The sequence below is a fragment of the Puma concolor genome, chromosome E1 (genome assembly GCF_028749965.1).
Source record: "Puma concolor isolate L17-30 chromosome E1, mPumCon1.1.hap2, whole genome shotgun sequence".
Classification (NCBI taxonomy): domain Eukaryota; kingdom Metazoa; phylum Chordata; class Mammalia; order Carnivora; family Felidae; genus Puma; species Puma concolor.
The window spans coordinates 47,845,344-47,869,609 of NC_141680.1; the positions used below are offsets into that span (position 1 = coordinate 47,845,344).

Here is a 24,266-nt window from a genome sequence, read left to right on the forward strand (position 1 = left end):
AGATCATGACCTGAGCTGAAACCAAGAGTCCCATGCTTAACCGACTGAGCCACCCAGGCACCCCTAATATTAGAATTTTCTTAAATGAAAGGGAAATGGTTCATGGTTATCTCGTATGAATTTTGGGGATCCATTTAAGTTTTGCTTATAATTTTCAGAGGCACACGTTAAGTATTGACCCAGTTCAAGTTAGATTTGCTTGTGTTGCAAAATAAGCTAAATTAAGCTTTGCTTTTATGACTAAACTGGTTTTGTCTGCTCAGGGAATTTTCAGGTCTGGTCTCCCTATGTGTTTGATTTCACTATTCTAAAGGATTGACAAGATGAATTCTAAGATTTCCACAGTCTGCGTTCATTTTGTCATTTGACAAACATTTATTGTGAGTCCAGACTATGCCAGGCAAATGCCCAGCATGTGGAGAGGCCAGAGACGGAGGCCAATAAGGACCTCTCGGGCAGCGGGGTGGGAATCCCTACCAGGTTTTAAAAGTGTTATTTGAAAGACTTATCTAGAAATTGTTCACAAAATGTTTCTAGTGAATGGAATGTTTATATTTGAAACCTCAGTTTCTAGCAAACAAACCATTACATGCAGTGTAATTCTCTACACATTTCTATCTTGTGAGTGGCTATCTAATTTTAAAAAATTATTTCAGTGTGGAAAATTGGAAAATACAGAAAGGCCCAAAGGAAATTCTTCCGTTGACTCTTCAATGAGCCAGGGGCCATCTAATGTTTTAGCTTTAGGTTACTCCTCGCCCCCACACACCTGAGGCCACTTTGTCAAAACTAAACTTTAAAAAGCGGCTCTCCCCACATTTGCGTATTTCCTAATAAAGTAATTCTCCAGCCATCCATCCATCCTCCATCAACCAGGTATGGAATACCCAACCTGGCGCTGTGCCTGGGGCCCCAGACGGCTCTCCTGTCAGCGATATAATGAAATTGTCCGTTCGCGACTTCCTCCTGCAGATAAACAAGCGTGGCTCAGCACTGGTAGGGGCGTGCTTTCATGCGTCGGTGGGCATTGCTGGGCAGGTGACTCGGGCGCCTCGCCTCCAGTCCTGAATCTGGCTCTTCGCGGGCGGGCCAGTGGGGTTGGACGGTGCCGGCCCAGAAAAAGCCACTTCCTGCCGCGACCGGAGCGGGCCGTCGTTGTGAAAGCGGCCCCCTGGGGGAAGGAAGTGACTTTGCGCTGTTTATTTTGGCTGCGGGCTGGCAGACGGCGCCGGGGGCCGCGGGCCGCGCAGACCCCGCGTTCGCAGAGCGGGGCCGTGGAGCTGGTGGGCGGAGGCCCCGCGCGGAAACGCTGGGGGCGCGCTGCCGAGAGGGGGCGCCGGGAAGGGGGGCGCGCGGCGCGGAGGGGGGCGCGCGGCCGCGAGGACCCAGAACTCCCGGGGACGGCGGCCCCCTGCCCCCAGGTCCTGGGGCGGGGTGAGGGAGGAAGGGGTCGAGGTGTGCCCACCCCGGGGATGCTCCCGTGAGGAGTCCAGCTGGGGAAGGGGCACAGAGGACAGGCCTGGGAGCCGACGGTCCGTCCGGAGCTTAGAGGCGTGATCGCTTCTGTAGGGGCCCGGCGGCATCCCCGTTTCATCCTGCCAGATGGGGCCCGGGAAAGGACAGGCCGCAAAGATTGTGATGCCTTAGTTTGAGGAGACAAAAGCCGGCAGAGGGTGAGATCAAACACCACTAAATCGCCAGGGGGGAGGCCAGGGCCTGAGAGTATTTGGTTCCCAGAGAGCCCGGAGGGTGGGGGCCGAGGGGTGGGGGTGGGGGGACCCGGCAGAGTTGCAGGAAGGTGAAAATCGCCTCTCCGATTTTACGAATAATCCAGGTCGCTCCCACCCGCTTCACGTACCCCCTCTCTTGCGTTTATTACGTGGACGTGACAAGTCCACCTCAAGCCGTTCCCCGCCCAGAGTCTGCTTTAACATCTTCCTGGGACGGAGCAGGTCACATTTTGCAGCACATACGTTTTAAGGGGGGAGAAGAACATCTCTAGAAATGACTGATAGAGGAAGCTCACCATGGCTGGAGGGAGAGAGGGAGAGACACCACACACACGTGTGACAGCAGCAGAGGGGGGCTGCGTGTGCCGAGTTTGGTCACATGCACTTTAAGCAATGGAGAGCAGGCAGTTTGGCCCCGCTGGAATGCAGGGGTGGTTGGGAGGAGGGAGGAGAGTGTGAAAAGCCTGGAGGGTGGAGAGTAGACGGAAGCCCACAATCGCCCAGGATTTGGGTGGAGATATCGCTCAGTTGGACAGGGCATTGGGCCCCTGTGTCCTGTAACTGTCCTGCCCTTCTGTGAAGGGATGCCCCGCCTCCCCCATCCGGGTCCAATGTGCGCATGGACCTTCTAGCAGAAGGTAGGGCAGGGTGGGGTGCTGGGTCCCCAGGGTTAGCTTTTCGACAGGGAGGGGCTGGCAGCTTCTGCTGACTCAGGACATTTCCAGGCCTGGCCTCAGGGCCAAGCGGCTTATTGAAAGCAGCTGCTCCTCTTGGCCGGTGGCCCTACGGCCCCTGGCTCTCCCTGGGATGACCCTTTGCCTCTGCGTGGCCTGAGGAGGCCTGAGGAGAAGGGCCAACTACAGAGACTCAGTGGTTAGAGGTCACCCTGCCATGCCCCCGGCGACCAAATCTGGTCAGCCCCCAGGGCTCACCAGCTTGTCCCTAGGAGCTGAGCCAGGCTGGTGACTGGGTCCCCAATCTTTGCTCTCGCCATTCCCCCACCTTGGAACATCTTCCCTTGCTCTTGTCTCTGCTGGTGCCTCTCAGGGTTTTGTTTGACATGCCTCTCGTTCAGCAGATTTTGAGAGTCTGCTGAGTGCCAGACACTCCGCTAGAATTAACTTCCCCTCTGCTTCCTTCAGCACCATGTCTTTCTTGTAATGGAGAGCAGCCGTCTTATCCGAGGTCAGACCTCTGGCTGCCTTCGCTGCTGGGCTGAGTGCCGGGAAGCTGCTGGGACAGCTGAGAGCTTTGCTCCTGAGAGACAGAGACAGTTCTGAGTCTTTTGCACTCAGCCTCAGGACTCCGCCAAAGCATTGCGTGTACCTCACAGCAGATGGGAAAGGAAAAGAGGCCACGGTGAGAGTCAACAGGGAGGGAGGAGACAGGGGCTCCTCACTGTAGGGCAAATAGCCTTAAAACCCAGTTGCTTCTGAGCACAGGCATAAATGTCCAGGCTGACGACTTGGAGATGTCTGAGAAGGAAGGAAGTGTGGACACTGCAGCAGAAAGATTGCTGTTATCTGGAAAATCCATGCTTTCCAACACTTTCATCCCCAGCCACGCAGTATGAATTGGACCTGGGGGTTTTACACACGGGCTGACGTGTTGCTTGTAACTTTTTCATGGATTGCTTCATGAGTTCTGCCTCTCCGGCTTCATTGTAAATGTCACGAGGCCAGAGGCTGCATTGTCTAATTTCCCCGTCGTACCTAGTCATTAATGCTTGTCATCTGCACAAGTGAGAAAGCCTCTGGGGGAGCAGGCAGAAGGGTGATTAAGGAGGATGGGGTGGGGGTCTGGCCTCCAAGTACCTCCTCTGACAAGCCCAAGAGGCCCATCGCTGGTCTGAGGGTCAGAGGGAATCCTGGAATGGTAGCCTCTGGGGAGTAAGGAGGCTGGGAGAGAGGCTGTGGCTCCAAGACGCAGGGTTGTGTGTTTATCAGGGTCCTTTTGGTTACAAGGACAGAAACCCTTGTAGACAAGCTCAGCACAAAAGGGGAATGTGGCTGCCAATGAGCCGGAGTGATTCACAGGCTGGAAGAAGAGCCACAGGAACTCTGGGTCTGGGACTGGGTATTCAGCACATGAAGACTAGTTTCCTCCCCTTCCACTGCTCAGCTGTGTCTCTTTCTCCAGTGTCCCCATTCTCGTCTGTAGCAGGAAGGTCTTTCCCTCATGGTAGGAGACATGGCCATTGGCAGCCGCAGTTTAGTGATCACAACAGAGAGAGAAAATCACGTATTCCAGGGGAGGCCTCTGATCAGCCCTGTTTGAGTTATGTGCCCAGTCACCGTGCCAGGGGGATGGACGCTGTTACTGGCCAGGAGTGAGCCTTGTGCCCACTCACGTAGCCAGAGCAAGAAAATTATAAATAAGAAGAAGAAGGGATGGGAAGTTCATTGGGCAGACAAAAACAAAGGCCAGAGACTGAGAGAAGTTCAGTGAGGTTCAGGGATTCTGTTACCATCTCCATATCTTCCATGTAGAGCCCAGTGCCAACCAGACCATATGGTGGTGGGGGCCAGATTATGTCTCTGTTGCTCCCCACTGTACTCTCAGAACCTGGCACCGTGCCTGACACCTGTGAAATTCTCAGTACGTGTTTGTTGAGTGAATGAATGAATGAATGCATGGATGGATGGATGGATGGATGGATGGATGGATGGATGGATAGATGTGCTCAACACATAGCTTCCTGCCCGGTTTCATTCATTTCTTTATTCACCCACTGAGCAAGTACACAAGGAGCCACACACAACCTGGTGCACAACACTGTGCTGGTCGTGGTGTGGTTGCAAACAAAATGCAGGAGGTCGTCCTTGTCCTTGAGGGATGTATGTACCACAACCCTTGTGAGGGGCATTTCTACTTCCTGTGCTGACGCGTGATGCTCCCCAGGGCATGTGGAGTGAGGCTAAGGGATGGGTAAGGCTGGAGGGGGCCTTCCCGGGATGGGGGGGCATCAGGCCTCTGTACCCTGAGCTCCCTCTGCTGCCTCATGCGGGCTGGCTGAGCACAGGGCTGCAAAGAACACGGTCTCAGCTCGAAACACCTTTGTGCCCTTCCCTCGCCCCCTTACCGTTTCCAGCTCAGCCAGGGCTGGGCTTGATCTCTTCCTGCATTGGGCCCTGGAGAAAGAGCCTCCTTTCTGTGAGGGCCCAGGCACTACCCCCTAGACTTTGGGTGGAAAATGCTCTCTCAGGAACTTGCCCCACTCAGGTCCCGGCTTGGCAAAGTCCCCGGGATCCACCTCCAAGAATCCCCCTCAGCTTCCCCTTTGTAGCTCTCTTGCCTTCCACCCCTCTGCTCCCAAATTCCTTGTTCTTTTCTCATTTGCTGCCAAGGCAGTTCTTTGACTTGCCTTCTTCACCCCTGCCTCCTCCAGACCCTTAGTGTCTTCAGAGAGTCTCCCGCCCCCTCCAGAAGCACAGCTCTCTCTGACACCCCCAGACACCTGGCTTTTAAGGGCTTGTTTGCCTCATGTTCTGCCATGTCCAAACCCACTGTCCTTCTCTAACTAGGACAGTGCTGTGTGTTTCCTCCTGGCCCCAGCGTTGCCTGGGACATGGCACACACACAGCAGGTGCACCAGGAAGATACGTGGATTTGAACCGAGAACCTAGGATGTCCTAGGATGGAGGGGACTTGCAGGCGTGGTTCATGTGACAGAGGAGGAAACTGACACCTTGAAAAGTACTGCGATTGGGCGTCCTAATCTCTTCTCCTCTCTGGGTCTCAGTTTCCTCATCTGTCAAGTGAGGGAAAGGTGGCCTGACCCTGGGACTGCCTCCCCCCAGCTGACACAGACCCCTTCAGACCCCTCATTTGCCATTTATTATGATGCACAGCCTGGCTGGAACGCTTCAGCCCACATGTGGGTTTTCTGGTTGGGGAGGAGCAGAGGGTTCTATCCCCCTGGGCTGCTGTGGGCTCCTGTGATGTTTTGGGCTGCATTGTCCTGTCCCATCTCTGAGAAACATCTACAAAAGCAAGCACTATTTTCTCCCTTTTCCGGTCCCAGGCCCTTTCCCTACCCCCTGCCAAGGGCCACTTTCTGTTACTACTGACTCTTCTCACTGGAGAGGACTTTTTGAGAATCAAACACCCAGTCCTTAGAGGAGCCTCAGGCAGGCCTGGATTAAGTCATGGGGCCAGTTTATGGTTCCAGAGTGTGGCTGGAAGGGAAGGAGCAGGCTGTGGGGAGGGAACAGAGGACGCCCATCCTGGTTTTGTTGAAGAATAGAGTGACCAGTGTCCCTGCACCATCAGCCTTCTTACCGTGGTGTTTTGAGCACTCAGTGACAGAAGCCGTGACAGTGCTCTGTTTTAAGAAAATTAATTTGGCAGCTGGATCAAGGAACAGAAAGATAGACTGATTGGTTGTGATTGTTATCTAGGCAGGAGATTCGTTCATTCATTCATTCGTTCATTCATCCACATGTTCATCCAGTATTTATTAAGCACTACTGGGTGTAAGGCCGAGTTGTAGGTGCTTTGGGTGCAGTGGTGGAAAAGACTGAGAAAGTCCTTGGGAGCTTATGAACAAGAAGAGAGACACACAAAATAGAAACATGTCAGATAATGAGTTCTGCTTCTGGAAATACCAGTGTAGTTGGTAGCAGTCTAACTCTCTAGTCAAGGGTACTTATACACAAAGGATATAATATAAAACACAGTGGTTTGAGAGCAATCAAAAACAGGTAGATTCTGGGGAGGAAAAAAATCGCCAAAAGAAAAGAAGTGGATGAAGTGAGAGGTTCATTTAAGCAGCATATCTCCCTGAGAGCACTGCCCTATTTGAGGACCTCAGACAGAAAGTGGCAGTTTTACTGGTCACCATTTGGGGCTTCTGGAAGCTCCTAAACTGTGCATGGGCAGGGCGAGGCATTCGGGAACCCACCAAGAAACAGCAGCTGAGAGACAGAGGTTTCAGATGCTGCCTGGTCCTGAGGGAACAGAGTTTGGAATTCAAGATCCACTAAGTTAGAGGGGCTTGGTAATTGCCTAAGGTTTTCCTTTGAAACTCCAGAAGGGTCTCACCTTATGATTAAACCCAAGGCTAACAGCCGCACCCTAAGACTAAAGGCGAAACCAAAACAACCCCACCCTAGCAAAGCCTAAAGCCAAGCCTCTACAGGATCAAGATGATCCACCAGTAATTTAACTGCCTGCCAGAACAAAACTCAACATTCTTTTTAGGAAGATAAAAAAAAAAAAACTCAGACTCCCTATAACATGTCATCTACAACATCCTGTATACAATAATAAAAAAAAAAAAAAATCAGACTTTATAACATTACCCACAATGTCCAGTATGTAACAAAAATCACTAGACATGCAGGCAGCTGGAAAAGTGACCCATAATCAAGAGAAAAAATAATCATTAGACAAAGGTGCACAGAGAACCCAGATGTTGAAAAAAAAATCAGAGAATAATAAATAGTGAAGATAACTACAGTTGAGCAATATGATAGAGAGTAACTGAGTAGCTACTACAGGTCCGAAGGGCCTCTTTAAAGATGTGACTTTTCTGAGAAGTGAAATATCAGGCAGGAAAAACCATGCAAAGACCTTGAGGCAAGAAAGTACGAAGCCTGGGGCTCCTGGCTGGCTCAGTCAGTGGAGCACATGGTTCTTGATCTCAGGGTCGTGAGTTGGAGCCTCATGTTGGTTGTAGGGGTTACTTAAAAAAATAAAACCTTAAAAAAAGAAAGAAGGAAGGGAGGGAGGGAGGGAGGGAGGGAAGGAAAGGAGAGCATTGTGATTTGAGCAAGGAGCAAGTGTGATCCAGGATCAGACTGGTAGGCAGGACCAGATCATGTAGGATCTTGTGGCTCATGGTAAGAAGTTTGAATTTTATTTGAAGAATGATGAATTAATTGCCTTTGAAGGACTTTAAGTAGGAGGGAAACATACCTCACGTATGTTATTTTATATCTTACTACGAGTGAGGCTGTTTCAAATAGTTACGAGCCAGTTGCATTTCATTTTTTTAGCTGTGTATGTGTGTTCTTTTCTACTACGCTGCTGATATTTTCCTCATAAGTCATTCTATTTTTTGCAGAAACTTTTTATATTAGGGAATAAGCTATTTGCCACCAGTAATTTATGTATATATTTGTCATTGGAATTCTGGCTTTGTTCATGGTATTTTTTTGCCATGGAAAAGATTATTATGTCATTGAATTCATCACTGTTTACTTTATGACCTTCAACACTCCAGTATTATTTTTTTAAAGATTTGGGACTCACTTACACCTTTAAAAAAATCATTCCAGCTGGCCAAGAGAATGACTTATAGAGGGATGATAAGACCATGGTGGAACAGAAGGAGCTTGAGGTTTGGACTCCGAAGACCAGGACCAAATTTCAGCTCCTCTCTGACCAGCCTCGTGATCGGTCAAATCATTTCACTACCCTTAGTCAATTTCTTTACCTATAACATGGAATAGTAATGATAATAAATGGCAACAGCAATAATTTACAGTGCTCTTACTGTGTGCCTGACCCTGCTCCAAACACTTTACAGGTATTCTCTCATTTAACCTTTACAATAGTCTGATGAGGAAACTGAGTCAGAGAGAGGGAATGCGGCTTGCCCAAGTCACACGTTAAGTGGCAGAGCTGGGGTTTGTACCCTAGCTGTCAGATTCATGCCTTTAAGACCTGGAAATTATCCCGAGGGGGTAGTGGTTCATGGATGCAAAAATTCCTTGGTGACAGGGATGTGCTGTGTGTGTGTTGTGTACAACTAGGTGATGAAACGTGGATGTCAGGCCTGGGCTTGCTTCCTGGCTATGTGACACCGTGAGCAGGTCACCTCATGACTCTAAACTAACCATGATCCTCTCTCTTTTTTATTCCTGTCTCCCTCCCTCCCTTCCTCCCTCCTTCCCTCCCTCCCTTCTCCCCTCCTTCCTTCCTTCCTTCCTTCCTTCCTTCCTTCCTTCCTTCCTTCCTTCCTTCCATCTCTCCCTCTCTACCTCTCTTTCTCAGCTTTACTGAAATGTAAGTCATGTCTCAAAGAACTCATCCACTTAAAATACACGATTAATTGGGTTTTACTTTATTCACAGAATTTGGCAGCTATCATGACACTCTAACTGTAGGACATTTTCATCATCCCAAAAGAAACCCTGTACCCCTTAGCAGTCACCCCCCATTCCCATCACAGCCCAGCTCCCAGGCAACCACTGTCAACTTCCCATACATTTAAGTCTCCATTTCTTAATCTGTAAAGTCAGTGTGCTCGGGGGCAGGTTGGGTTTCACTGCCTTCCCCAGAGTGTCTGCACAGTGAGGCAATGGGTGAATTGATGAGTGACTGGGGGAAGCTCTAGCTTTAGCCCAGCTAAATGCTGCTTAAAAAATGGTGTGCAATGGTTCTGGGAGGCATGAGTGGTTGGATATGGAGGTGGAGGGCGTTCTAGAAGATTCTAGAAGTCAGGAAAGGAAGGAGCCAGTGAAGCTGAGGGGCCAAGGAGAAGAACAAGACCAATTACTCCAGGCCAGAGAGGAACTTTGGTGGGAACACCACACTGTGTCATGGAGCCTGGGATAAAGTTGTGATGTGCCGAGTGATGTCAGTGTGTCCACTGCTCCTCACAAGATCTTGGGAAAAGTATACAGTGCCCAACTTGCCAGGTGGAGTCGGGCTTGCTATTTGAAGGTGGGATGGAGGCCTGAGTCCTGCCTCTAGGCTGAGCATGGGACTAGAGCAGAGGCTGGCCATGCAGCTGTTTTCAGGCTCAGGGGCAGCGTCTGAAGGTGGCACTGGCCATCAAGAGCCAGCCAGGAGAGCCCCTGGGATGGCATCATGCCCTGCCTTCCCTTCCAGAACCCAACGTCTTCCTCATCTTCAGCCATGGACTGCAGGGCTGCCTGGAGGCCCAGGGTGGGCAAGTCAGAGTCTCCCCAGCCTGCAACGCCAGCCTTCCCGCCCAGCGCTGGAAGTGGGTCTCCCGAAACCGGCTCTTCAACCTGGGTGCCATGCAGTGCCTGGGCACGGGCTGGCCGGGCACCAACACCACAGCCTCCCTGGGCATGTACGAGTGTGACCGGGAGGCCCTGAACCTCCGCTGGCACTGTCGCACCCTGGGTGACCAGCTGTCCCTGCTCCTGGGGGGCCGTACTGGCAACACATCCAAGGCCGGCAGCCCCGAGCGCGGCGACCAGACCCGCGGTGGCCAGTGGCGCATCTATGGCAGTGATGAGGATCTGTGCGCTCGGCCCTACTATGGTGAGAGGCTGCTTGCCGGGAAGAGGTGGGCCCCCGCCCCGGTGTCAGGAGGACTGGAGCCACAGAGTGACAGATGCGGGAGCGACAGATACAGACCCTTGGCAGCCGTATCTTTGTAATTGTAATGGGAAGCATTTGGGAATAATTAAGAATATTAACCTCAAAGCATTTATTTTTAAGGACTTAAAAAATTAATACATGCTTGCGAGGACCTCAAACGGTGCAAAAGCGTATCACGTAAATTTAAAATTCCCTTCTCCCAGGTCCACTCTCCAGGGTAGACCCTAGAGTAACCCCATTGGTGTCTTGCTCCCCATTTTGCAGGGGCGACCGGGGACCGGGGTCACTCGGTAAGGGGCCTTTTGTGGTGGACAGCTCTGTCCAGGGGGGTCCTCTTCCTGTAAGACATCCTGAGTTCTGAGATGGAACTTGTGGGGAGGGGCAGCTGGATTTTGGACAGGCATGAGGGGCGCTGGGGGGACCCCTTCCCAGCGCTGTGGGATGAGCAGCAGGACCTCTCCCAGGCTCCCTGGTTGATCTGACGGCAGAGGGGGCCTCAAAGCCTTAAGCGCCGCTTTGGCCTTCCCATCGCTGCCCCATCCCTGGCTCCCTGGGGTAGGTGGTTTTCCCTGAGGGGGGAGGGAGGCGGGCAGCCTCTGGGGTCCAGATGCCAAGACACTGGCTCCGTTCTGCAGAGGTCTACACCATCCAGGGAAACTCCCATGGGAAGCCGTGCACCATCCCCTTCAAGTATGACAACCAGTGGTTCCACAGCTGCACCAGCACGGGCCGTGAGGATGGGCACCTGTGGTGTGCCACCACCCAGGACTACGGCAAGGACGAGCGCTGGGGCTTCTGCCCTATCAAGAGTGAGAGCAGGGTGGAGAGGGTGGGCCAGGGTGGCTCCTGGAGGGAGGCCGACCCCGAGGGGCCTCAGCGTGGGTGGAAGAACTTGCCGGACTGGGGTGATAAGATGCCCCTCCTCGTAGCGCGGAGCAGCGTGTGTGGGGTCTGCACTCCTTGAGGGACTCCCGTGTGGGACCCATGTCCCGCTGTCGTGGTGGCAGGTAACGACTGTGAGACCTTCTGGGACAAGGACCAGCTGACTGACAGCTGCTACCAGTTTAACTTCCAGTCCACGCTGTCGTGGAGGGAGGCCTGGGCCAGCTGCGAGCAGCAGGGGGCGGACCTGCTGAGTATCACAGAGATCCACGAGCAGACCTACATCAACGGTGAGGCGGCAGGGCAGTCCCCGGGGTGGGGGTGGGGGGATCCTGGGTCTGGCGGCCCCGGCAGGGCAGGGCGGCGGCAGCCTGGGCCCTGCTGCCCGTCTTTGGAGGGCCCTGGGCCCTTCCTGCTGGTGGGGCACGGATGCCCTTGGGGGGGGGGGGGCACACAGTGGGAGGGCCGCGGGTGGGCCAGTCTCTTTCTCACTGTCTCTGACTTGCTGTCAGGGCTCCTCACTGGCTACAGCTCCACGCTGTGGATTGGCCTTAATGACCTGGACACCAGCGGAGGCTGGCAGTGGTCGGACAACTCGCCCCTGAAGTACCTCAACTGGGAGAGTGGTGAGGCGTGGGGTTCGGGCGCAGGGTGGCCGGGGGACTGCACAGGCATCTGGTCTCCTATTTATTCCTCCCCGGGAACCCTTCTCCAGGCCGTGTGGGGGAGGGGCGGCGGGGCAGGTTCCACCCCCTCCTGGACCGGGTCCCGCCCCATCGGGGCCCGTGCAGTGGCCTTGCGTAAACTAGAACCCGATGTCCTCTTCTCAGGGCGCAGGGCCTGGGGCACGGGCTGGATTTCAGGCCCTGTCCGTCCCTTCAGCTGCACCCAAGGCACAGGCAGCCCGGCCAGGGAGGCCCCGGGGGCCGGTCACCAGTATCGGGAGGAGGGTTTGGGGTGAGAGGCAGCGAGGGGCCCCGAGGGAGCCGGAGGCTGTGAGGAGGGCCCGGAGGAGGCCCGGGTGTGAGTGAGTATCTCTCTCCCGGGCTGCTGGCGCCCTCCCCTCCCCTCCCCACAGATCAGCCGGACAACCCGAGTGAGGAGAACTGCGGGGTGATCCGCACGGAGTCCTCGGGCGGCTGGCAGAACCGCGACTGCAGCATCGCGCTGCCCTACGTGTGCAAGAAGAAGCCCAACGCCACGGCCGAGCGCCCGTCCCCCGGTGAGCGGAGGTCCCGGCGCGGGGCGGGGGACGGGCCTGTCGGGCGGCGACACAAGGGACTCTCTGCTGATGGACTAACCGGAATGTGGTTAAATGCTGGTAATCCGCACGGTCCTTGTAGCAGTCCCACTTATCCGGAGGTGACAGACATCTCAGCACACAATTGGAATATCCCGAGTTGTGTACCACTATAAAAATATGTGTAATAAATGTTAGAGAAGACATGCCTAGAGAAGAAACTGCTTAAGCTCCTGAGAGTTAAGGAGGGCTTCATGGACGTGACATTTGATTCAGGCTTTTTAAGTTGACTGTAAAGAGGTGTGAGGGAAGGGCATTCCTGGCAGAGGGAACAGCATGTGCAAAGGTGCAGGGGCTTGGAAGTATATAGCAGCTTTAAGTTTGGTGAGGATTGCAGTCTAGTTGGAGTGTAGACTCTACATAGGGTGTGGTGTTTGGACCGGCAGCGTGATGGCGTTATAAATGCAGACTCTCAGCCCCTCCACCTGGCCTCCATTTCACAGGATCGTCAAGCAAGGTGTGTGTGCAGGTGCAGCCAAGGCACCCTGGCTTAGAGGGCATGCTGAAGAGAACAGTTCAGAAAGGCAGGTTGCAGCCAGTCCCTGAAGGGTCTTGGCTGCTGGGTCAAGTTTGGGTGGGGCCAGGTAGGCTGTGGGGAGCCTCTGCAGGTTTTTAAGCCAGGGAGTGTCTTGCTCACATTTGTGATTCACAGAGATAGCTGTAGGGGCCTATGGAGGAGGTCGGGGTAATGGGCACAGCACCGTTCTGGGGACTGCTGCGTGTGGCTTTGGGCAAGGAGCTCTGTCTCTGAGCGCAAATCGCGAATAAGCTCCTACCCCTTGCAGGGTTGTTGTAAGGCTGGAGACAGGGCCTTGCCCAAAGGAGCGTGACCGTGGGTAGCAGAAGATGTTCGTCAGTGTAGGTTGGAAGGGCTACGACAGGAGTCCAGTAGCCGTGGGAGCCACTGCTTTCTCTCCTCCTCCCCTAGGGATTGGCACCCCACACATAGGGCACCTCCCCTCTAGCTAGAGGGGGCCTGGGGCAGGCACCAAGTCAAGGTCTTCTCAGACCTAGAAGGAAGGAGGGCCCTACTGTGGGCAGGCCTGACCTATCTGTGGCCCCCTTTGGGCCTAGCTCCTCACCAAGTCCCCTGTCTCCTGGATCTCCCCAGTGTGACCCCATTGGGGGAGGTCTCCTCTGAGGCCTCCTGGATCTGCAGATGTGTCTGTGGCCTTGGACTGACTCTTTCTTCCCACTCTGCATGAGGCATCTTTTCCGAGCAATTTCTCAAATGCGTTCTGTCTTCTGGGTCTCATCATGCAAGGCATGTCATTCCAAAGGCAGGCACCGTTGTGTCCTCAAGGCATCCATATTTCCTGAGTTTCTTTCCTCCCAACAGCCAGAAGAAGGCCCCCTTGGGTCTGAACTTGGGTTCTGTCTGTGGCGGCAGCCTTGGGTCTTAGCCGGGAGGCCCAGGAGATGATTGACAAGTCAGAGCCGAGGAGTGAGTCAGCTCAGGCTCAGGCCTCTGAGAAGCACTATGCTGGACCCTGGAGCGTCTCACAGAATGGAGTGGATCCCAGAATCCCGGTCTGGGGTGACGCTTCCAGTGGGTGCATGCTTTCCTGCCTGGCTGGGCAGAGTCCTGCCCGAGCCTGACATTGTGGGTGGTTTAATAAAGTCTTGTTTTCTCTTGCCAAGGCCCAAGTGAGGGCTTGTTTGCTTCAGCTGCTCTGGGACCCCAATCCCTAGAGAGTGACTCTGAAATGCATGGAAGTGGGGGTGAGGAAGAGCCTGTCCCTGGTTAGTTTCTCAGCCCTGAGTGGAGCTGAGGGTAGGGGAAGGAGCAAGTGACTTCTTGGGCCTCTGGCCTGGTGGCCCCACTTCCCCATCCCTACATCCTGGACTGCCGAGGTCGGCCCTGGGTCCACACTCAATATATGCTCTCTGAGGTAGTGACAGTGGTCTCATTTATTAAGCAAGGTGGACATGAGCTAAGTTTGAATCTTATAATAGGAAATACCATTAAAAATGTTTTTAATGTTTATTTTGAGAGAGAGAGAGAAACAGCATGAGCGGGGGAGGGGCAGAGAGAGGGAGACACAGACTCCAAAGCAGGCTCCAGGCTCCGAGCTGTCAGCACAGAGCCCAACATGGGGCTCGAACCCACGAACAGTGAGATCAAGACCTGAGCCCAAGTCGGTCACTCAACGGACTGAGCCACCCAGGCACCCCAGGAAATCCCATTTACAGAGGAGGAAACTGAGGCTCCCAGGGCTGGTCTGACCTGAGTCTCCCCACTCATCTCTTTCTGAAAGCCCTAGCTGGATGGGCTGCCCTGTCCTGGGTGAAATTTGCCACCACTTCCTGGGGCTCTGCTTCTGGGCTTCCAGCAGCCCTGGAGGGCTTTGTCTTTTTAGAACCTTTCAGCATTCGGACCTGTTCTGGCGGCCAGGGCTGATCTGAGGCAGGTGTGGGGAGGAGGTGACTTCAGGGCCCTGCCCATGTTGACACTCAGCGGGTCAAGGCATCCTGGCTGGGTGGCTTGGTCCTGAACGGCACCTCGTGGGTCTCCGCAGATGTGTGGGCCAATGTGAAGGTGGAGTGCGAGCCCAGCTGGCAGCCCTTCCAGGGCCACTGCTACCGCCTGCAGGCTGAGAAGCGCAGCTGGCAGGAGTCCAAGAAGGCGTGTCTGCGGGGCGGGGGCGACCTGCTGAGCATCCACAGCATGGCCGAGCTGGAGTTCATCACCAAGCAGATCAAGCAAGGTGAGCGGCTGCTCGTCCACACCCGGAGTGGAGGGCAGGGCCTTCCCAGCGCCCATCCGGTCCCACCCAAGAGGCTGTGGGACTGTCCCTCTGCTGCTGGTGGCTGAGGCTGACCTCTCCGTGTCTTCTCTCCCCTGTCCCCTGCTGCATCCCAGAGGTGGAGGAGCTGTGGATTGGCCTCAATGATTTGAAACTGCAGATGAATTTTGAGTGGTCTGATGGGAGCCTCGTGAGCTTCACCCACTGGCACCCATTTGAGCCCAACAACTTCCGGGACAGCCTGGAAGACTGTGTCACCATCTGGGGCCCGGTGAGAACCCCCTCTCCGCACCCTCCTGGTGCCGCTGTCAGCTTCTGCCTCTGTACCACCACCCCATGGCCTCTCAGAATCCCCCACTTCCCCACCTGCCCCTTCCCTTCCATGTACAGAGATCTCGAGGATTTGAATCCTCCCCACCCTCAACTGGCTGGGGCACCTTGGGCAAGTTACTTAACCTCTCTGTGCCTTGGTTTCCTCATCTGTCAATGGAACACTAACAGTGCGAACCTCAGACAGTCATTGGGAGGATTAAAGGAGTTAATTCTCGTGAAGCCTTGGGATTCTGCCTGGCACGATCTTGGTCTACCGGCTGCCCTTCCCTACCGGCAGGTGGCATCAGAAGCCACATTTTGTGGACACACTCCATTGGCTGGGCTGCTCTGTGCCAGCCCTACCCAGCCCAGGGTCCTGTCTCCTCAAAAAATTATGGGGTGATGGCTGTTTGCCATGGTTTGGGCTCAGATGCAGTGTGGGTAGATGTAGGAATTGATGTAGAGCTTCAAGTAGAGACAAGAGAACCTTTAAAAAGAGACCAGGTCAGGGGCGCCTGGGTGGCGCAGTCGGTTAAGCGTCCCGACTTCAGCCAGGTCACGATCTCGCGGTCCGGGAGTTCGAGCCCCGCGTCAGGCTCTGGGCTGATGGCTCAGAGCCTGGAGCCTGTTTCCGATTCTGTGTCTCCCTCTCTCTCTGCCCCTCCCCTGTTCATGCTCTGTCTCTCTCTGTCCCAAAAATAAATAAATGTTGAAAAAAAAATTAAAAAAAAAAAAAAAAAAAAAGAGACCAGGTCAGAGGGACAGAGGATGGACTCCAGGGACAGACAGGACATTCTGCTGTGAGATGCTGCAAAACGGTGCCAGGACTGTAGAGACAGAGCCATCTGGCATAAGGGACGCTATTTAAAAATTTATAAACAATTATTTGTTGAGTGTCTGCCACGTGCCAGGCATTCTCCTGGGGACTGGGACACAGACACCTCTGCCCTCTGGATGGAGCTAAAGGCAGATAAACTGCTGGCGAGGAGACTGGGGACACAGGACAGTCTGGAACACAGAGAAGACAGGTCTCTTGCTCAGGATCACACAACAAGTTGGAGGCAGGGGCACGTCTAAAAGTCAGGTCCGCCAAAGGGTTTGGGGGAGGGGGGTGCTGAGACTCTCCCTCATCCTGTGTCCCTAGGAAGGTCGTTGGAATGATAGTCCCTGTAACCAGTCCTTGCCGTCCATCTGCAAGAAGGCAGGCCAGCTGAGCCAGGGGGCCGCCGAGGAGGACCACGGCTGCCGGAAGGTGAGGGTGCTTCTGGAGCTGCCCCTGGGTGGGGCCAACCAGAGGGGCTCCCAGAGGAGGGAGGGAGGGGAGAGCCTCCCCCGGCATCCTCCCGTGCTTGGCACATCCCTCCTTCCTACTCTCCACACTGCTCTGTTCCAGAAAGAGTGATAGTGGCTGAGGCAGGGTGGGGGTAGGGTGGAGGCTGTTGGGAGGAAGCAGAGCTCCCCACCCCCGCTCTTTTTGGGGAAGCTACTTCTCAGAGGCGGCAGAGAACAGGAGATGGGTGCGGGCAGGCCCCCAAGTCCTCACCTGAGTGAGACTGCTGGGGTGCATCCCCCACCCCCGCCCGCCAGCTCTGTCTCTGCTGGCCCACACCTTGCCATCTGACACACAGTGCGCTTGTCTGTCTCCTGGAGGAATGAAGCCCTTCTGGTGTCTCCTTCCTTGCATTCCTAGCCCCAGGGGCTTCCAGATGTTCAGGGAGGGAGAGGGCCAGGACTGCCCACATTAGTGGGGCAGTGTGTGTATGAATGAGGGACCCATGTCCTCCTCCAGGCCCTCCCAGGCTCCCCACAACCTGGCCCTCAGCCAAGCAGGGGCGTAAGTGGTGTGGATGAATAAGGGAGGTTACTCAAAAAAGACACTGAATGATGTTTTGGCCCCTGGTGTCTCCATCTGCCGAGGCCACGTTCCTGCCAGCCCCTTGCTGCCAGTCTGGCTCCTCACTCTGTTTTCCTTTACCGCACCCCCACCTCACTTGAACCCCATGCTCTCCCCTGGGGAGGAGCCCGATACAACGACAGGCACGACCTGAAGTGGGGAGGAGAGAGAGCAGGGGCCCTGCTGGAGCATCTGGGGGGCCGGCATGGGCAGGGACTGGCCCAGGGGCTCTGTCCTGGCTTGGGTGAGGTGGGGGCAGGGGAGAGAGGAGGAGTGACTAACGGCCCTGGCCCCAGGGCCACCTGAAATGTGCGTGCAATGTTGAGCAGCCCCAGTTAACACCCTGGGAGACCTGGGGTCTTAGCACAGCCTCCCCCCCCCCCCCCCCACCTCGCCCCACCAGCTTCTCTTTTGCTTGGGCTCATGCTCAAGGGGCTATAACTTTCTCCCAACCTCAAATCCACCCCAGGCCTTCCCATTTCAAGAACTCCTGGAGGTGAAGGCCCTGGCAGGCACCTTGTGTCATCTTAGGATGGAACAGGGCTGTGGTCAGGACAGGAGCAGCCTTTGTGGTGTGGGTTCAAGTCTGAGCTCCACCTTGTACTGTCTGTGTACAAAGTCTGATCACTTAATTTCTCTGAGCCTCGGCTGCTGTTGTGAAAGGCAGGAGCAGAGAGCTCAGGGTGGCCCAAGGGGCGGGAGGTCTGTTGGGTGAAGCCTTGCCTGGTCCCCTCGGGGTTGGATGGTAGAGGACCAACCACCGAGGAGCAGTGGTCTCTTCCAAAGCTTCACTGCTCCTCGCTGAGGGTCCGTCCCCCCACCCCAGGCTAGCTGCCTCCTCTGCTCGCTGTACCTTTTCCAGGACCCGAGGATTACCCAGCCTTTCCTGGCAGCTCTCCCAGCTTTTCAGCTCTGGTTTCACAGCCAACTGGCAATTTTCCCACCGTGACTCTTGGTTTAAATGCCTGAGAGAGGAGTCCAGTGGGCCGCCCATCTTTCTTCACTGGCCCACAGGCGGGTCACTGGCTGCCTCCAGATCAGCCGCCCTTGGGCCATGCTTCCACCTCTGGTCTGGCAGTTGTGGGTGATGGTAGGGAGTGGGGAAGTGAAGTGGTAAGATGCAGAACACAGCACAGGAAGAGCCGTCTCTGGTGTCCAACCAGTCCCCTCTGTCCTGTGCCCAAGCCTGTGGCACATTCAGTGATGCCACCATGGCATCCCCCACCCCAGGAATTCTGGCTGAGGGAGGAGAGTCCTTCCCACTGACGTCCCTCTTTTGCCCACTCTCTCGAGCCAGGGTTGGACATGGCACAGCCCATCCTGCTACTGGCTGGGAGAGGACCAAGTAAGCTACGGTGAGGCCCGGCGCCTATGCACCCATCACGGCTCTCAGCTGGTCACCATCACCAACAGGTACAGGCCGGGACCGTGTGCCCAGACCAGCCCTCAACACCTGTCTCAATGCCTAATGTGGACCTTGCACCAAACGGGGTGGCGTTGTAACATTAAGCACAGAGGGACCTGAGTCCTGGGAGCCTCAAATGGCTTCAGGACCTTTTTTCTAATATTGTCATGAGAATGATTCCCGTTTATTAAGTGACCCCAGTGTAGGGCAGGGCCTGGGCAGGGGCAGGAGCAGGAACAGGTGTAGATATGGGTTGGATGCCCAAGAGAGGCCTTGGCTGTGTCTGATTTTCTCTACTTTCTTCTCAGCAAGGCACGAAGGTGCAGGCAGTGGGCGGGGAGCTTGGTTGCTATGTGTCAGCTGTAGGGTCCCCATGGGTCCCCCAAGTTACTGGTTGGGGGGGCAGGGCATCTGGCCTGTGGCCCAGGGAGTGGTCAGGGCTGGGGCGAGCTCCCTGCCTGACCAGCTTCTCTTCTACAGGTTTGAGCAGGCCTTTGTCAGCAGCCTCATCTACAATTGGGATGGCGAGTACTTTTGGACCGCCCTGCAGGACCTCAATAGCACTGGCTCCTTCCGCTGGCTCAGCGGGGATGAGGTCATGTACACCCACTGGAACCGTGACCAGCCTGGTGAGCCCTTCCCGCACGGCACTTGGCCAACCCCTTCTTTGACCTTCCTTGGTGAAGCCAGGAGGCCATATGGACCTGCCCTGCCGGGACCGAGTCCCAGGGCTTCCCAGTAAACTGATTATTGGTACAGTGTGGTGAAATGGTTAGGGGCACAGGCTCTGGGGCCAAACCACCTGGTGCATCTTTGAGCCTCAATTTCTCATCTGTCAAATGAGGATAAGGTACTTTGGGGTTGAGATGGATTAATAGACGTGAAGTGCCTAATTATTGTATGTGATGCTAGCACAGGTGCTTGCTATTATGATTATTGCCATTTCACATTCATTATCTTTTGTAGCCTTTTCAATTCCCTGATGAGATAGATGGTCAAATAGCCTCAGAGAAGTTAAGCGACTTGCCTAAGATCTCATGCAGGAGCAAACACAGAGCTGGGACTCTGCCTCCATTCCCTTCCGGGTCCCTGCTGCCGGCCGAGCTGGTCACCCAGTGTGCAGGGCCCGGCTGGGGTGGTGCCCTGTGGGGAGGACTGGACCACGAGTCCTCAGCAAACGGGTCTCTTGCTCCCCCCTCCAGGGTACAGCCGTGGGGGCTGTGTGGCCCTGGCCACGGGCAGCGCCATGGGGCTGTGGGAGGTGAAGAATTGTACCGCGTTCCGGGCCCGCTACATCTGCCGGCAGAGCCTGGGCACGCCGGTGACGCCTGAATTGCCTGGGCCAGACCCCACGCCCAGCCTCACCGGCTCCTGTCCCCAGGGCTGGGGGTCAGACCCCAAACTCCGGCACTGCTATAAGGTAGGCAGCCTGCCGGCGTGGGAGGAGGGAGCAAAGGAGCTGCACGCCCGGGGTGAGGGCAGCCCCAGCAGGGCCCAGGCTCGATCCAGGCAACTGGGCCCCAGGGACAATGTTTCCCCACAGCAGCTTGCAGACAGAGGTAATTTCTGATGACAGGCTTGTCAGTGGAATGTCAGGTGTGGCACATAATAGGTGCTCGATATACATGTGAGGGGTTGAAAAAAAATCATGGAGATAATCAGTTTCAGAGGTTCCCAAATGTTGGGGCTGGGATGTCTGCTTTTCAGCATCATCTAGGCAGCTTGATAAAAATAAACTCCTGGGGCTGCCACTGTGGAGATTGGGATTTGCTAGATTGGGGTGGGGCCTAAATTTTTAAACCCTGCTGGGTTCGGGAGCCACTGACATAGTCCAAGGTTTTTTGTTACATGAGGAAACTGAGTCCAGGGAGGGGAAGGGACTGGCCCACAGCACACTGTGGCTGGTTCAGGGGTCTGGGCAGGGGTATTCTCTAGGAGCTGGCTGTGCTGGCTCCCCTCCCCGGAGCTCATTCTCTGAGGCAGGCTTGTCTTAGGTAGCCTGCACCCCTGTCCAGTGCGGCCCCAGCCCCCTTCCCCACTGCTGTCACGGGAGGGCATGTGGACCCGTGGGGACAGCTGGGACACCTGGACTTTGTTCCTGTAGGTGTTCAGCTCAGAGCGGCTGCAGGATAAGAAGAGCTGGGTGCAGGCCCAGAGGGCCTGCCAGGATTTGGGAGCCCAGCTGCTGAGCCTGGCCAGCTATGAGGAGGAGCACTTTGTGGCCAACATGCTCAACAAGATCTTTGGGTACGGAGCCTGGGGCGGTGGCCTGCACGCACCTGTGTGGGCTCTTGGTTCTGCCGGGCGCAGGGCAGGGGGCAGGGTGAGGGCGCCCCCGGTGAGGCCTGTCCGAGGGCTCGGAATGACCTGTGTATCCGCAGCGAGTGCCAGGACCATGCTGTCCTCCCTCAGGTAGCCGTCATCTCCCTGGACTTGGAGACTTTGTTGCTCACCAGTGTCAGGGAGTCAGCAGTGGCCCCCTCAGACTCACAGACTTTGACAAAAGTAACTGCCCTTCCCATCCCTCTGCAAGCTGATCCAAGTTGAGCATCAACACCCAACACCCCCAACACCATCCCGTAATAACCCACTCTCCTCAATAAACTGCTTTTCCTGGGAAAGAGGAGGACAGAAGCTACAAAAATGAGCGTTTGCCCATGGGGGTCCCTCCAGGACCCTGTGTCTGTCCTGTGGGCTCCCAGCACCCTATGACACAAAGCACGTTTAATCCCTTGGCACTGGGAAAAGGCCAAATGGACCAGGCTTCCTGAGATCTTAATTCCAGGGCCATGTCTTCCCAGCAAACATCAAGGTTACGTTATTTGACGTAAATACAGCTCTTGTCAATGGCCTCTCACCACGTCTCAGGCACTGCACTAAACATTTAATCCTCATTCAGGCTTGTTTTCAACCCTACAAAGTAGACATTGCCACTGACCCATATGGGCTGATAGAGAGATTGGGTTATTTGCCCACTGTCACAGAGCTGCTCCACGGGTGACCCCGGACTGGAATCTACTTTTATCTGAGTCCAGAGCCCCAGGTCAATGCTCCATCCCCATCAACTTACTGAAATCCTGAAGTGAAAGCCCACAGTCTTGCTGGCAGGGCAAACCCCACCGGAAGGGAGCCAGGCCACCCTCCCCCAGTGAGCTGGGCGTCTGGTCCAGCGAGCTCAGTTCTCTGGGTGTGAAGTCCAGACGGGAGAGGCCCCAGGCCCTTGGGACTGCTCCTCTTATCCCCGTGTCTTCTGTCCCCACCCCTGTGTTGTGCTGAAGTGAATCAGAACCCGAGATCCACGAGCAGAACTGGTTCTGGATTGGTCTGAACCGTCGAGATCCCGGAGCGGGACAGAGCTGGCGCTGGAGCGACGGCTTGGGGGTGAGCCGGCCTAGAGGGGACAGGCCAGCAGGTGGGCGGGGCTCGGTTGTAGGCGTGGTCTTTCCGGGCAGGACTGGTCCTGGAGGTGGGCGAGGTTTAGAGGATTTAGGGTATTTGGCTTGACCCCGCACGTTAAAGAAAGGGGGGCGGGGCGTCCAGCCCAGGTTAGGGGTTCCCAGCTCAGGTCGGGCCCCTGTTCGTCTGTCCTTCGGACGCTGAAGCGTGTGCCTCGTGGCTGATAACTCTCTCGTACCTCGACCTCCAGTTCTCTTATCACAATTTCGACCGGAGCCGGCACGACGACGACGACATCCGGGGCTGTGCAGTGCTCGACCTGGCCTCCTTGCAGTGGGTGGCCATGCAGTGTGAGACGCAGCTGGACTGGATCTGCAAGATCCCTCGAGGTTGGGTGGGATGGCGCTGGGAAACGGGGGGATGGGGTGAAGGGCGTCGGTGCCGGGAATCCAGGGGAGGCGTCTCCGTTCCCTGCAGCGTCTCTGTCCCTGTTGTCCCTGTAGGCACAGACGTGCGGGAGCCTGACGTCAGCCCACAAGGTGAGGCCCCCGCCCCGCCCCCCCACCCTGGGCTGTGTGGAGAGGGTGAGGGGCGTCACCTCCCGGGCAGGGCCTGGCTGAGATGGAACGAAAGGAGTTAGGGATTCGAGTCCAGGGAAGGGGAATCGGGACGCCTGGAGCCCTGTCGGCCTCCGTCTCCAAGCAGGGGCAAGCGTGGGCCTGGAGTGGTTCCTGCCCCGGGTCCTAGCGGCTCGAAAGCCACCTACTGCCTGCCTTTGGACCGGGCCTTGCCCACCGGGAGAGCAAGCAAACCCTGGCTGGCCGCTACTCGCATGCTCACACTGCCCCCGCAGGCCGGCGGGAGTGGCTGCGTTTCCAGGAGGCCGAGTACAAGTTCTTCGAGCACCACTCCACGTGGGCCCAGGCGCAGCGCATCTGCACGTGGTTCCAGGCCGAGCTGGCCTCCGTGCACAGCCAGGCCGAGCTGGACTTCCTGGGGCACAACCTGCAGAAGGTGAGCACTTGAGCAGGCAGGGGCCTGCGGGCAGGACCTGGAGGAGAGGCCCTGCCACCCCTCATCTGCCTGACCGGTTTCCCCAGTTCTCTCGGGGCCAGGAGCAGCACTGGTGGATCGGCCTGCACACTGCAGAGAGTGACGGGCGTTTCAGGTAGGAGCCTTGGGGGGGGGGGGGGGTAGCGGGTGTGGGGGGTGCACATGCCTGGATGGCCACCCACGGTCCAGGTGGGAGCTAGGGAGGCTGAGGACAGAGGCAGATAGACCTGAATTTGAATCCAGCTCTGTTCCTCACTGGCTGTGTGGCCTTGATCGAATGGGCCTTGATTTTCTCACCTAAAAATGAGAATAATGCTGCCTGGTAAGATTGCTCTGAGGATTAGAAAGAAGTTATGTGAAGTCCTTAGCACAGCATCCAGCATATAATTGGGCACCAAATAATGGCAGCTCATATTATGCTGGGGCCACTCTTGAATAAGGCCCCCTCAGGACATGGGCAAGAACATATGATGTCCAGAGGGCTCTCTCTGTATTCAGTACCCACCTACCATGCATGAAGAGGCTTGAGGCAGCGAGGACCAGGAGCACATAGGTATCTCAGCACACTGTTGCCCTTGGGCCTCTGCTCTGGGATTCTTGGGCTTTTCTAGGTAGAGAATGAGAGCCCAGGGAGGGCTGGGCTTTCCCTGGAGGCACCAGGTCTCTGGGTCCCCAGCTGCCCTCAGCTCAGTAGCCTCATTCTCAGCCTGGAGCCCCTGGACTTGGGCCCTTTCCTGCCCCCCTTTTGGTGGCCTTCATTGCTGCATACAAGGGAGGTTGGGCCCAGGACCAATGCTGGAGTCACCTCTGCCTGGTGCCATTGCAGGTGGACAGATGGTTCCATTATAAACTTCATCTCCTGGGCACCCGGTAAACCTCGGCCCATCGGCAAGGATAAGAAGTGTGTGTACATGACCGCCAGCCGAGGTGAGAGCAAGGCGGGGGCAGAGAGGGTGCAGAAGCCCAGGAGAAAGTTGATGTTGGGGGCAGTGAGGTGAGCCTAGGCAGGACCGACAGTCTCTTCTCATTCTCTTTGTTCCCACAACCCAAGAGGGGCTAGACCCAGAGAGGGGACCTGTCTCCACGGTCCAGCAGCCATAGAGGACTAGAGTTTAAATTTTTTTTTTTTTAACGTTTATTTATTTTTGAGACAGAGAGAGACAGAGCATGAACGGGGGAGGGTCAGAGAGAGAGGGAGACACAGAATCTGAAACAGGCTCCAGGCTCTGAGCAGTCAGCACAGAGC

At 55.6% G+C, this 24,266-nt stretch overlaps 1 protein-coding gene across 3 annotated transcripts in view; it reads left to right on the plus strand.

The window, feature by feature from the left end:
* Positions 1–24,266, plus strand: part of MRC2 (mannose receptor C-type 2) — a 52,408-nt gene that overhangs the window by 19,336 nt on the left and 8,806 nt on the right. For all 3 annotated transcript variants that reach the window (XM_086687653.1, XM_086687654.1, XM_086687655.1), the window contains exons 2-19: positions 9,570–9,971; positions 10,667–10,840; positions 11,039–11,203; positions 11,426–11,539; positions 11,992–12,135; positions 14,733–14,921; positions 15,077–15,231; positions 16,417–16,524; positions 18,464–18,579; positions 19,052–19,200; positions 19,774–19,991; positions 20,676–20,818; positions 21,850–21,952; positions 22,218–22,356; positions 22,471–22,506; positions 22,821–22,981; positions 23,068–23,135; positions 23,847–23,947. In XM_086687653.1, coding sequence (XP_086543779.1) covers positions 9,570–9,971; positions 10,667–10,840; positions 11,039–11,203; positions 11,426–11,539; positions 11,992–12,135; positions 14,733–14,921; positions 15,077–15,231; positions 16,417–16,524; positions 18,464–18,579; positions 19,052–19,200; positions 19,774–19,991; positions 20,676–20,818; positions 21,850–21,952; positions 22,218–22,356; positions 22,471–22,506; positions 22,821–22,981; positions 23,068–23,135; positions 23,847–23,947 — 2,685 coding nt within the window. The remainder of the gene's footprint in view (positions 1–9,569; positions 9,972–10,666; positions 10,841–11,038; positions 11,204–11,425; positions 11,540–11,991; positions 12,136–14,732; positions 14,922–15,076; positions 15,232–16,416; positions 16,525–18,463; positions 18,580–19,051; positions 19,201–19,773; positions 19,992–20,675; positions 20,819–21,849; positions 21,953–22,217; positions 22,357–22,470; positions 22,507–22,820; positions 22,982–23,067; positions 23,136–23,846; positions 23,948–24,266) is intronic.